Source organism: Vicugna pacos, chromosome 16 (assembly GCF_048564905.1).
Source record: "Vicugna pacos chromosome 16, VicPac4, whole genome shotgun sequence".
Taxonomy (NCBI): Eukaryota; Metazoa; Chordata; class Mammalia; order Artiodactyla; family Camelidae; genus Vicugna; species Vicugna pacos.
Genome location: NC_133002.1, coordinates 44593000 through 44606719, shown reverse-complemented (window position 1 = coordinate 44606719; position 13720 = coordinate 44593000). Strand labels below are relative to the sequence as shown.

The following is a 13720-nucleotide window of genomic DNA, read 5'->3' as shown; positions in this document are numbered from 1 at the left end:
AGCACAATGCTTCAGTCATACATGAGTATATATATATTCATTTTCATATTCTTTTTCACCATAAGCCACTACAAGATATCGAATATAGTTCCTTGTGCTATACAGTATAAACTTGTTTATCAGATTTGTGGCGAATTTTGTCTTTTGAAGAAGATGATGTCCTGTCCAAGTTCAGCAGGTGTTCTGAGTGGATGGGTGAGTCCATGGATGTCACTCTTGGTGTCTTTGTGGGAGAGGGTGAGCTAAGACTGTCCTTCCACTCCATCTTGGCCACTCCTCAAAAACAGACTTTAAAACAAAGACTTTAATAAAAGATGAAGATGGGCCTTACATAATGATAAAGGCATTAGTCCAACAAAAAGACAACAATTATAAATTTTAATGCTCCTAACATACGAGCACATAAATATCAGGCTTAAAGGGAGAAATTGACAGCGATATACTAATAGCAGGGGACTTTAATACCCCTATTTACATCAGTGGTTAGATCATCCAGACAGAAGATCAATAAGGAAACATTGGCCTTAAATGACACATTAGACCAGATGAACTTAATAGATATGTACAAAATATTCCATCCAGAAGCATCATAATACACATTCTTCCCAAGTGCTCACAGACCATTCTCTAGGATAGATCATATGCTACCCCATAACACAAGTCTTAATAAGTTTTAAGAAGGTTGAAGTCATATCAAGTATTGTTCAAACCACAATGGTATGAAACCAGAAATTACAGGAAGAAAACTGGAAGAATCACAAATATGTGGAGATTAAACAACGTGCTACTGAGCAACCAGTAGGTCAATGAAGACATCAAAGGAGAAAGTTTTAAATGCCTTGAGGCAAATGAAAATGGGGATAGAACATAGCCTAACATATGGGATGCAGCAAAAACAGTTCTAAGCTGGAAGTTTAAAGCAATATAGGCCTACCTCAAGAAATAAGAAAAATCTTAAATAAACAAACTGTACACCTAAAGGAACTAGAAAAAGAAAAAATGAAGCTCAAAGTTAGTGGAAGGAAGGAAATAATAAAAAAAATTAGAGCAGAAATTAATGAAATAGACACTAAAAAGACAAAAAAAAAAAAAGACCAATGAATTGAAAGGCTGGTTCTTTGGAAAGATAAAATTGACAAACCTTTAGTTAGAGGAAAAGACAGCTCAGATAAATAAAATCACAAATGAAAGAGGAGAAATTAAAACTGCTATCAGTGAAATACAAAGAATCATAAGAGGGTACAATGAGCAATTATACTTCAGCAACTGGACAACTTGGAAGCAATGGAGAAATTTCTAGAAACATGCAATCTTCCAAGACTGAATAATGAAAAAATAGAAGATCTGAATAAACTGATTACTAGTAAGGAGGTTGAATCTGTAATAAACTACAACAAATAAAAGTCCAGGACAAGACAGTTTCACTGGTGAACTCTACCAAATATTTAAAGAGTCAAACTTCTAAAAGATAGAAGAGGAAGGAGCTCTTCCAAAATCATTCTATGACACCAGCATTATTCTGATACCAAAACCAGATAAGGACCTCACAAGAAATGAAAATTATGGGCCAATATCCTGATGAACATAGATGCAAAAATCCTCAACAAAATATTGGCAAACCAAATTCAACAATACATTAAAAGGAGCATACATCATAATAAAGTGGGATTTATTACAGGAATATAAGGATGGTTTAAAACCCACAAATCAATCAATGTAATATACCACATTCACAAAATGAAGGACAGAAATCAATGATCATTTCAGTAGATGGAGAAAAGCATTTGTTGAAATGCAACATAGATTTATAATAAAGACTCTCAACAAATACATAATAAAGGCCACATATGACAAGCCCACAGCTAACATCATCCACAGAGGATGGATCAGGAACAAGACAAGGATGCCCACTCTTGCCACTTTTATTCAACATAGTATTAGAAGTCCTAGCCAGACCAGTTCGACAGGAAAAAGAAATTAAGTCCATCCACATAGGAAGAGAAGAAGTAAAGCTGTCAATATTTGCGGACATGATTTTGTATATGCGAAACTAAAGACTCCACCAAAAAACTGTTAGAATTAATAAATGAATTCAGTAAATTTGAAGGATATAAAATTAATACACAGAAATTTGTTGCATTTTTATATACTAGCAATAAACTATCAGAAATAAAAATTAAGAAAACAGTCTCACTTACAGTAGCATCAAAAAGAATAAGATACCTAGGAATAAATTTAACCAAGGAGGTGAAAGACCCATACACTGCAAAATACAAGATACTAATGAAAGAAATTGAAGAAGACACAAATAAATGGAAAGCTGTTTGGTGCTCATAAGGAAGAATATTGTTTAAATGTTTATATTACCCAAAGCAATGTACAGATTCAGTGCATTCCTTATCAGAATTCCAGTGATATTTTTGAATAAATAGGACAATCCATCCTAAAATTTGTATAGAACCACAAGAGATCTCAACGAGCCAAAGCAATCTTGAGACAACAACAAAACAGGAGGTATCACGCTCCCTGCTTTTCAAACTATGTTGCAGTGCTGTAGTGCCAGTATATACTGTTCAGATTACTATAGTTCAAAAACAAAAAGCAATCCAGTTAAAAATGGGCAGAGAGTCTAAAGGAGACATTTTTCCAAAGAAGACAGATGGCCAGCAGGCATGTGAAAATATACTCAGCAGCACTAATTATCAAGGAAATACTAATCAAAACCACAGTGAGATATCATATCACACCTGTCAGAATGGCTGTTATCAAAAAGGACAAGGCAGGTATTGGTGAGAATGTGGTAAAAAGGGAATCCTCATACACTGTTAGTGGGAATGTAAATTGGGACAGCCATTATGGAAAATGGTATGGAGGTTCCTCAAAGATTAAAAATAGAACTACCACATGACCTAGCAATTCTACTTCTGGGTATTAATCCAAAGACAGTGAAAATACTAATTCAAAAATGTACATGAACTCCTATGTTCATTGCAGCAGCATTTGTAACAGCCAGGATATGAAAACAACCTAAGTGGCCATTGATGGATGATTGGATAAAGAAGATGGAGAGAGAGAGAGAGAGAGAGAGAGTGTGTGTGTGTGTACAGTGGAATACTACTCAGCCATGAAAAATGAAACATTGCCGTTTGTGACAACATGGATGGACCTGGAGGGTATCATGCTAAGTGTAGTAAGTTAGAGAAAGACAAATACCATATGATTTCCTTTATATGTGGAATATAAAAAAACAGCAAAACAAAACCAAGCTCATAAATACAGAGAATAGATTGATGATTGCCATAGGGGAGGGGAGTTGGAGGTGGGTTGGTGAAATGGGTGAAGGGGATCAAGAGATAAAAAACTCTAGTTATAGTTATGTCATGGGGATGTAATGTATAGCATGGTGACTATAGTCAAAATATTGCACTGCAAATTTAGACATTGCTGAGAAAGTAAATCTTAGAAAGTTTTTTCACAAGGGGAAAATTTTTTTTTGTAATTTTATATTGTGACATGGTGACTAGACACTGTGGTGATTATTTCACAATGTATACAAATGTCAAATAATGTATGTCAATTGTACTTTAATGAAAGTAAATAAATAAAATGAAAAGTGTCTCCTGCCATTTGAAACCTGAACATATCATTTGGTAACTCAACTAAAGATGATATAAAAGCTTAGTATGTAATATAATATAGGTAATCTCAAAATCAAGGTTAGCTGTTTCTAAGTCATACCCTACTTTTGATATGGATAATTCTATTTATGTACAAGTGAACAGATAATAATTAACATTTATTGAATACTTAAGTCTGTCTCAAGCTCTGTTCTAAATGTTTTAAGTTTATTAAGGTATTTAATTATCAGAACGACTTGAAAGGTAGATACAGTTATTATTCTCATTTTTTTAGATAAGGAAAACTGAGACACAAAAATATTAAACAAACTTGTCCAAAGTAGCAAGTAAGTATAGAACCAGCATTCAAATCCAGGCAGCCTGGCTCCAGAATTGATGTTTGTAATTGTTGTCTAAAACATGATTGAGACAATTTTTCTGATAATATTTCCGATTTATGATCCTATCTCAAAAAAATTAGACTTTTTGTAGTATCTATTAGTTGGCTTATATTTCTGAAACATGTTTACTTTTTTTTTTTAAAGACCAAACTGGAAATGCAGAAGGCCCTTGCAGAAGATTCTACTGTATATGAATATGACAGTATTTATGATGAAATGCAGAAAAAAAAGGAAGAAAGTAATCCCAAACTGCTTTTGGGAAAAGACCGAAAGGTTTGTAGCTGAATATACAAACTTCCTTTGATCTTGACCTGCATTTTGTATCTTAATCTTAACTTCAGCATGAGGATGATCTGAAAAAAAGCTTTTAGGTATTTGAAGTGTGAAGAGCCCCTAGTTCCAGATAGTATAGATTTGAGTTAGAACCCAGGAAGCTATATATTTAGTATCCTAAAATGAACAAGTGAATTATTTAAAAATTTTATAAATTTTGTTTTTTGCTCTAAAACTTTTGCAAATTATTTTTTGAAAATTTTTCCTAAGAAAGTCTTTGTATTACTTCCTCTACTGTTCATGTTTGTTTATGTTTTATCATTTTTTATTGCTTCCTAGCTGGTAACTGAATCATCTGCATATGTCGTGATATTTTAGTTTGGGAAAAAAGTTGGGCGAGTGGGGATTGAAATAAGTTCAAATTTTCTATCACTATTATTCTTTCACAAGCACAGCCTGTTTTTTAAGGATCTTTGAACCTCACAGTATCTACTAATAAGGTGGTAGTGTAAAATTATATTAATGCTACTATTTTAGATAATTATATTTTAACTAATGTGACAAACTAATAGGAAGCTTTCCTATTCACATATCTGTTGAAGAAGTGAAACAATGCCAGTAAAAGGTGAGAAAAATAATTGGGAAATTACTTGAGATTTTTTTTTAAAAAGTGAAATGGCATTTTGAATAATTTCTGTCTTTACACTTAAATTTCTACTGAAAATAATTTTAGTTTCAATCTTGCTAGTAAATTTATATTGCATTTTGAGAAGTTCACAGTCCTACTTATTTGGATTTTTAGCCTTCAACTTTCATATTAATGAATTCATGATAGAAATAGAATAGTAACAGTTGTTATCTTTGATTCTTTCCTAAGTAATCTTATTTTTTCCCCTAGCCTAAGTATATTCACAACTTACTAAAAGCAGTTGAGATCAGAAAGAAGGAACAGGAAAAAAGAATGGAAAAGAAAATACAGAGAGAACGAGAAATGGAAAAGGGAGAATTTGATGATAAAGAGGCATTTGTAACATCTGCATATAAGAAAAAACTGCAAGAAAGAGCTGAAGAGGAGGAAAGAGAAAAGAGGGCTGCTGCACTTGAAGGTGAAATGGTAGAGGGAACAGACAGGAGAATTCCGCCTTGTTGTTAGACATTTGCTCTGTCACTGACCATTTAGATTATAATGTCATAATTTATGTTTATGAATTCAGGGCTTAAGATATAATATTACGTAGTATTATAAAATGAGATTTTAACTAAAAACACAGTTGCACTCTTAGTAACTGTATTTCTACTGGACTTTTCACTTACATCTCATTTTGTTGCTTAAAGCTATGGTTATTATAGAGCATTGTATTAGAAAATGATTTCAAATGCAAAAACATTGATTACAAGGAATAATACCATGACATTTGTCAAAAACAATGTAAGTTGAGATTTAAATCCTAGTTCTGTTTTCTGGGTTGAGAAAACTAGAGTAACATCACCCAAGGAGCATTATCTGGGCATTTAGAAAAAGAAAAACATTACTTCAAAAAAGAACCAAGTTGTGCAGAAGTTGAAGAATACCTTAGTGCTTTACTTCAGTGCTTTCTACTCATGGTTGTTTCTCAAGATCTAAGTAAAATATATGTACTTAGAAATAGCTTAATTGACAAGTGCTTATCAACTTTAAGTGGAAAAAAACCAAATGTGTAAGACTAGGTCAAGCATGTCCTATGGGTTCATCTAGAACATCAGTCGGGACCAGATAGTAAATATTTTAGCCTTTGTGTACCCTGTGTTCTCTGTTGCAGCTGTTCAACTCTGCCTTTGTAATGCGAAAACAGCCTTAGGAATACATAAACAAATAAACAGGTCTATATTCCAATAAAAATTTATTTACAAAAACAGGCAGCCACATTTGGCCTGTAGGCTATATAGTTTGCCAACTCCTGATCTAGAGACCACTTTATACACTGTGTTATATATTCTGTGCCTGTAAAACTGAATTGCATTTTGTCTTGTGGAATGTATTCTCACTTTGCTTTCCTTGTCTTAGCACGTTTGGATGTAACCAAGCAGAGAGATCTCAGTGGATTTTATAGGCATCTATTAAATCAAGCAGTTGGTGAAGAGGAAGTACCTACATGTAGTTTTCGTGAAGCCAGGTGAGAGGTGGCATATGAAATATGTAGAAGAAAGATACTGTTCATGATTTGTGGTAGTTGGATCATTTTGACTCTGAAACCAGAGAATTGCAGTATTGCAGATTGTGTTCTCAGCCAAGCTTGACCTAATTGAATGAATAACTAGAAATTTATAGTTTCTTAATTTAAAAACCTGCAGATTTAATTCAAGATTATTTTTATTTTGCAGTAATTCTACATGCATGTTCAGGTAGTATATAAGAAGAGAAATGGTTTATTTTCATAAATAGGACCTAACCTCCCTAAAATGTAAGATTCAAATAATTAAGGGCTTAGAAATGCTCTATCCAGTGTGTGGCCACTAGTTACATGTGGCTATTTAATTTTAAATTACATTAAATCTAAAATTTTAGTCACAGTGGCCACATTTCAAGTACTTAGTTGCCACATTTCAAGTACTTAGTTGCCACATTTGGCTCGTGGCTTCCGTATTGGGCAGCACAGATATGGACATTACCATTTCTGTAGGTATTTCTGTTAGTACCGGTCAAGAAAATAAGGATTGAAAGGTTTTTGAATAGAGTTATGAGATATTGTAGGAATGGTGAAGTGATTATGCCGTAAATATATAGCTGAAGGTAAGATTTGTCCCAAACTTATATCTAAGTAAGTCATTTTTTGGAATAGAAACATATAGATAAGGGGATTTGAGTCTATGTTGCTAGGGGAAGAGGAGAGGCAGGAGAATGGAATTAAGAATGAAGGGAAGGGATTACCCCAAAACTGCTAGGTTTTGATTACAAATTGATGCGAATTATGAGTCTAATAAGTATATTTGAAAATTGAGATTTTGAATGGAAAATTAGAGTTTCATCTGGAACAGTTGTGAGGCCAGCGTGAAACTCCATAATGTCATTTGGTAGTTGCACTTCCCAGAGTCTGATAATAGAATTCCTAACTATTAGTGAGTCCTTTAGCCAAGACACTTTTGCCAGCAGTTCCTAGACAACCGTAGTTGTTGCTTTGTTTGTGTGGTTAGTAAGAATGAATGTGAGTAATGTAAATAAATTAACCATTCTTACCAGCTGAGAAAATGTAGGTGATGTAAACAGTGTTAATGTAATTGATTGTAATAGCTGGATGGATTCACATGTTTCCATTTTGTTGTAATAGATGCTGAGGGGTATAGCAGGATGCTAGTGCCTTTTTAATCATGTGAGGGCTTATTTAGTGATATTTAGAAATAGATTTGGCACCATTTTGAAATGTGAAAAAATGTGAAAAAAATTTATCTTCACCTTTCCAGGACTATTCTTAAACTTTTTTAAAAATAAAGAAAGAAAAAAATCCACCAAAGAGCCACAACTTCATGTTGTGAAACTAGTACTTAGATCCAGAATGTATCTTCCCAGTTATTCTTTGTCTGTGTTTGGCAAAAATGAAGACCTTGTACAGACCACTGCCTAAAGATTCTAGTGGTCCATGCTGAAGGGCTGATTTTTACATGTTTATTTCTACCAGTATTGAAAATATTCTGAATGGTTAGAAAATACTAGTTTGTTGATGTTTACAGAGTAGACATCAGCACTTTTTGAATTTGGATAATCATACTGTATATAATTGCAGTGGTATTGACTTAAATATTGATAGAAATTATATGAACACTACATTTGCTTGCTGTAATTGATAATGTGGCATTTTGTGTTACAATATTTTTAAGGTCTGGGATAAAAGAAGAGAAATCAAAGGGATATTCCGATGAAGTTAGTTCAGAGAATAGAATACCTCACGAGAAATGCATTCTCCAGACTGTTGTGAAAGTAGAGGAAAATCCAGATGCAGACAGTGACTTTGATACTAAGAGCAGTGAGGATGATGAAATGGAAGGAAATAATCAAGCGAACTGTGGAAGGGGAAAGGGCACAGAGACCTTAAAAAATGACTCCAAGCATCACAGAAATCATACCCACTCACAGTCATCTAGTGAAGAAAGAGAGCATGGTACCAAACACCACTCCAAAAGTTCCAAGTCAAGAGGACATGAGAAAAGGGAAGATCAGCACCAAGAGAGACAATCCAGGGACCAGGACAACTATTACATTGACCAGGATTACCGAAAAGAAAGGAAGGATTCCCATAATCACAGAGAGGCCAGTTACAGAGATTCCCACTGGAAGAGGCATGAACAGGAAGATAGACTGAGGGGAAGAGATGCAAAAGAAAGAAATGACAGGGAATGGAAAAGGGAGAAAGACAGGGAGAAATACCCCTCAAGAGGACAAGGAAGAGATAGACAACGAAATGATTATGACCAACACAGTGAGAAAGGAGGAGAGAAGGAAGAGAAAAGCAAAGAAAAGGAAGAATATATGAAAGCAAGGAAACAAAGATATGAAAACAGTGATAAATACAGAGATAGAGAAAGACGAGAAGTAAGTTTTCAATCTTCAGAAAGAAATCGAGACAGAAAGGAAAGCAGCCCGAATTCTAGGGCAAAGGATAGGTTTCTTAACCAGGAAAGAGCCAATAAAATGAGAAACATGGAGAAAGACAAAGAAAGAAACCCAGAGAAACCCTCTACTTCTGAAACATCCCTGGGAACAAAACACAGAATCTCCGAGGAATGTCAGGAGACGGTCAAAGAGCAAGAGAGGCCACCTGAGACAGTGAACAAGTTTGCAAAGCGGAGCAACGAAGAAACTGTAATGTCAGCAAGAGACAGATACTTGGCCCGGCAAATGGCACGAGTTAACACAAAGACATATATTGAGAAAGAAGATGATTGATGACTGCCCCAGCAGAAAGACCTATGGAAGTGCAGAAAATTATAACTCCTGGAACGTGCTGTGTGAACACATACATGAGTGTGTTAACAGTGGTTGAGTGAGAGGCTATTTTAAAATATATTTTCAAAATTCATTTTGGTTTAGGTTTAAGTCAAAAGTCAATCCTTTTATCTTGATTGACTAAATTGAAATATAATATTTACTTATCAATACCACATTCTTGGTTGTATTCAAGCAACCTAAATTCCCACAGGTACTTAATGAAGAAAATTGGCTCTACTACAACCATTAAAAGATAATTTAAACAACTTTCCTCGTGTTTGTTGTGGGAGCTATTTGTTTTATAAATAATTGTGTTTCAGATAAAAATATGTGGGTTTGAACAGAGAATATTGTTATACTTTGTGTTCTAAAATTTGTATTAAAGTGTAAAATACAGATCACACATCTTGCCTAAGTAACTTTTTAGCTAACAGCATACTTGTCTTAAGTTAAAATAAAAATAGTGATATATTTGTACATTAATTGATGCTTTTATTTTATTTTAAAAGTTATGTCACTTATGTCATACCATAATTCCTCTTTTTTTAAGTTAAAAATCATTTTAATTCTGAAACCCCAGCAAGTTAATAAGTTGGTTATGTTATAAATCAGTTTTAGTTAAGGGTGAAAAGATGGAGATACTCAGCCTAAATGAAATTAGCTAAAGATCCAGGTGGCCTATTTATGAAGATGTCTTGTTTAATATACTCTAAAAAAACATAGTACAACTTATTAACAGTTCCATTTACGTATCAAAATAAAACAAATTTTTGTACCAATTCTTTGAAACTTACCATTTGAAATTATATACTGTAAATAATTTATTCATAGGAAAAGGATGAATGCTATGGAAAAAATAGTTCTTTAACAGGTCTTCCCATTAAGAAAGTGCTGTTTATATCTTTCATACTTTATCATGAAGAGTTACTACATTGCCTTATTTTAGAAGGATAAACATAATTTAGTAAGAATATTGACCTTTAGAAAAAATATGTATATTAAGGATCAAATTTAGCGTTCATAAATCATTTTATTACACTCTTAAAACCAGAAAGGAAAAATAACAAGAAAGCTAATACCTATATCTCTTGACTAACTCATTAAATATCAGTTACATCCTAATAGTTTAAAATAGATCAGTGACAGTGACAAACACTTCAAAGGCACTGACTTAGTATATACAGAGGGGTGTAGAATAATGTAACTGAAAACGTTAGGGTGAAATCATGGAAGACCATAAGTGACAGGCTAAAAATCTTCAACTTAGGTAAAGAATTTGATTCCTTTGTTAGGGTTGTCGTAACTAAAGCCATATATTGGGAAGATTAATTTGCCTGTAGTATGCAAGATAAAGTCTAGGAGGGAGAGGCTGGAGTTGGAGAGATCTGATAAGAAACTTGGTTTCCCTCTTCCAGTGCTCAGAGACTTAAAAGCAGCTTGGATGGTTTAGATAGGGAAAGTTATATGTAACTTTAAAAAAAAATTAAGTATGATTGATTTACAATCTTGTGTTAGTTTCAGGTGTACAGCATAGTGATTCAGTTTTTTTTCAGATTATATTGTATATTGTATAGATGTATACTGAATATAGTTCCCTGTGCTATACAGAAAATTCTTGTTGCTTATCTATTTTGTGTACTGTAGTTTGTATCTGTTCATCCTGTACTTCTAATTTGTCTCTCCCATCCACTCTTTTTCCCTTTAGTAACCATAAGCTTGTTTCCTAGGTCTGTGGGTCTTTCTGTTTTGTATATAGAGTCATTTGTATTATTTTTTAGATTCCACATACAAGTGATATCATATATTATTTGTCTTTCTCCGTCTGACTTACTTCAGTAAGCATAATCTTAGTCCATCCATGTTGCTGTGAATGGCAATGTTTAATTTTTTATAATATTCTATTGTGTATATATACCACATCTTAAGCCAGTCTGTTGATGGACAGTTGGGTTGTTTCCATGTTGTGGCTATTATAAATAGTGTTGCTATGAACGTTGAGGTCCATGTATCTTTTTGAATTAGAATTCTTGTTTTTTCCAGATACATATCCAGGAATGAGATTGCTGGATCATATGGTAACTCTATTATACATTACTTTTATTAACCAAGTTTGACATGAACTCAAGGAGAAGCTGCAAATTAAGGGTTTCTTCTAACTCCTTCCCCAGATATTTTTTTGCCTCTTTGGCATTCTTTTTCCCCTTTTCTGGGATCAGTGCCTTGATTTTCCCTTAAGAAAGTACCCCTTCACTACTTAGTCCAGTGATTCAAATGGGGCTGAACAGGTTCCAGGAAAGGTACGTGACTCAAGCTAGGCCAGTTCTGAGACTTGTCAGAACTTAAAGAGACGTTTTCCACTAGCATTCTGGACTGTGAAGATGAATTAAGTCCAGAATTGCATAGGGAAATGAGTGCCTGACTGCCTGACAGAATAAAGCCTACACAAAAGAAAGCAGAAATGAGAGGAGAGAAGGACAAAGACCTGATGATTGCTTTTGAACCTCTGGCTCTAGTGGAGCATTTATATTTTTAGATATTTAAACCAATACTTCTCTCTTGGGCCAGTTTGAATTGGATTTCTGTAGCCCCAAAAGCCCTATTTGATAGAACAAGGTTCCACTTCTGACAAATCTATATCTAAGTTTACCAGAACATTCTTAATAAGCTTTTAAAAATTACAACATGTATAAAGAAAAGTGCACTTATCATGAGTATATAGTTTAATGGATCTACACAGTGAATACATCCAGTTCAGAAAGAGAACATTAGCTGTACCACAGAAGCTCCCCTTGAAACCACTTCCCAGCCTGCTCCCGTTGACTTTTAACACCATAGATTAGTTTTGCTTGTTTTCTAGATTTATCCTTCTACTGTTGAACATGGAGTTGTTTCCATTTGGGGGTTATTATCAATAACACTTCAGGAAACATTCTTGTATTTGGCTTCTATGTACATATATATGTTTTGATTGGATAATTCCTAGAAATGGAATCACTGATCCATAGGGTATGCTTATGTTCAGCTTTAGTAGGTAATGTCAATCAGTGTTCCAAAATAAACTCCATCAGATGATATATGAGGGCTCCAGTTGCTTCACATTCTTGCTTACACTTGTAGTTGTTTATGTTTTGTGTTTTGTTTGCCTTTTAATTTTTAGCCATTCTGATGGGCATGATACCTCATGGTTTTATTTTGGGGTTCCCTGATGGCTATCATTTATTAGCATTTGGATATCTCCTTTTCAAAGAATTCTTTTCCTTTTGCCTATTTTTTGAGGTAGGATTACCTGCCTTTTTTCTCATGACCTGTACTCGTTTATATATTCTGGATAGGAGTTGTTTGTCTTTGCAAGTAACTTCTCCCCACTATGGCTTGCCTTTTCAGTCTTAATGGTATCTTTTAGCAAACAGAAATCTTTAATTTTGATGAAGTCCAACTTAAAAGTTAAGTAAAATTTAAATTCCTCAGTTGCACTAGACACATTTGAAGTGCTCAATAACCACAGGAAGCGAGGGACTACCATAATGGAAAATGCAGATTTATAGAACATTTCTGTCACGGCAGAAAGTTCTGGACAACACTCTTCTAGATCTACCATACACCTGGAGTGAGTTTCTGTGTGTGGTGTAATACAAGGATTAAGATTCTTTCCATATAGTATCAAGTAGACATGGCAGTGAATAAAAATTTGTTCAAACTAATACCACAGTGAATACCATTATACATCCACTAGGAATGGCAAAAATGTTGAGAAAATATCAAGTGTTGGTGAGGATGTGAAGCAAGAGTAAGTATGTATGTATGTTTCTAGTGTCAGGTAAAGTGGTACGACCTTTTTGGAAAACAGTTTGGCTTTACCTAGAAATATTGATGCTGCATGTTTGTCTTCCACAGGTGCACCAGGAATATTCATAATAGTGTTTTCACCAAACTGGAAATAATCCAAATGTCCGTCAGTAGTAAATGAACCTGGTATGTATGTATACACACAATACAGTGAAATGAATATACCAGAGATACAGCTGGGATGAATTTCACAGTGGTGTAAGAAACAAGTAATCCGTATAGTTTACATTAAAAAAAAAAGGCAAAACTACCTAGAAACACATGAGTAGGTGATAAAACTAAGGAAAAACAAGGAAATGATTATTACAAGTCAAGATACCATTTGTGATATGGGAGAGATACAGGGCTTCTAGAGGCTGGCAATATTGTTTCTTAACCTGGGTAGCGGCTACTTGGCTGTTCACTATTCTCTCAATTGTAAATATGTTTTATGTATTATTTATATGCATTATACATCTCACAATAAACATTTTTAATGTACAAATGGAGGAACTGTTGGCCATGCTGGTTAATCGTAGTCATTTCTGCAGGAAGAATCTATGTAGATGTTGATGATTGGTCAAATGGCTTATGCATGGGACAGCAGTTCTTTGGTAATGAATTATTTGGACAGGTATAAATAA

General features: G+C 34.0%; 1 protein-coding gene across 3 annotated transcripts in view; it reads left to right on the top strand.

Moving 5' to 3' along the window:
* NSRP1 (nuclear speckle splicing regulatory protein 1) overlaps positions 1–9734 on the top strand; it is a 32507-nt gene extending 22773 nt beyond the window's left edge. For all 3 annotated transcript variants that reach the window (XM_006214408.4, XM_072939116.1, XM_072939114.1), the window contains 4 exons: positions 4163–4291; positions 5190–5397; positions 6336–6444; positions 8144–9734. In XM_006214408.4, coding sequence (XP_006214470.1) covers positions 4163–4291; positions 5190–5397; positions 6336–6444; positions 8144–9209 — 1512 coding nt within the window. In that variant the 3' untranslated portion in view covers positions 9210–9734. The remainder of the gene's footprint in view (positions 1–4162; positions 4292–5189; positions 5398–6335; positions 6445–8143) is intronic.
* The last annotated feature ends 3986 nt before the right edge of the window (positions 9735–13720 follow it).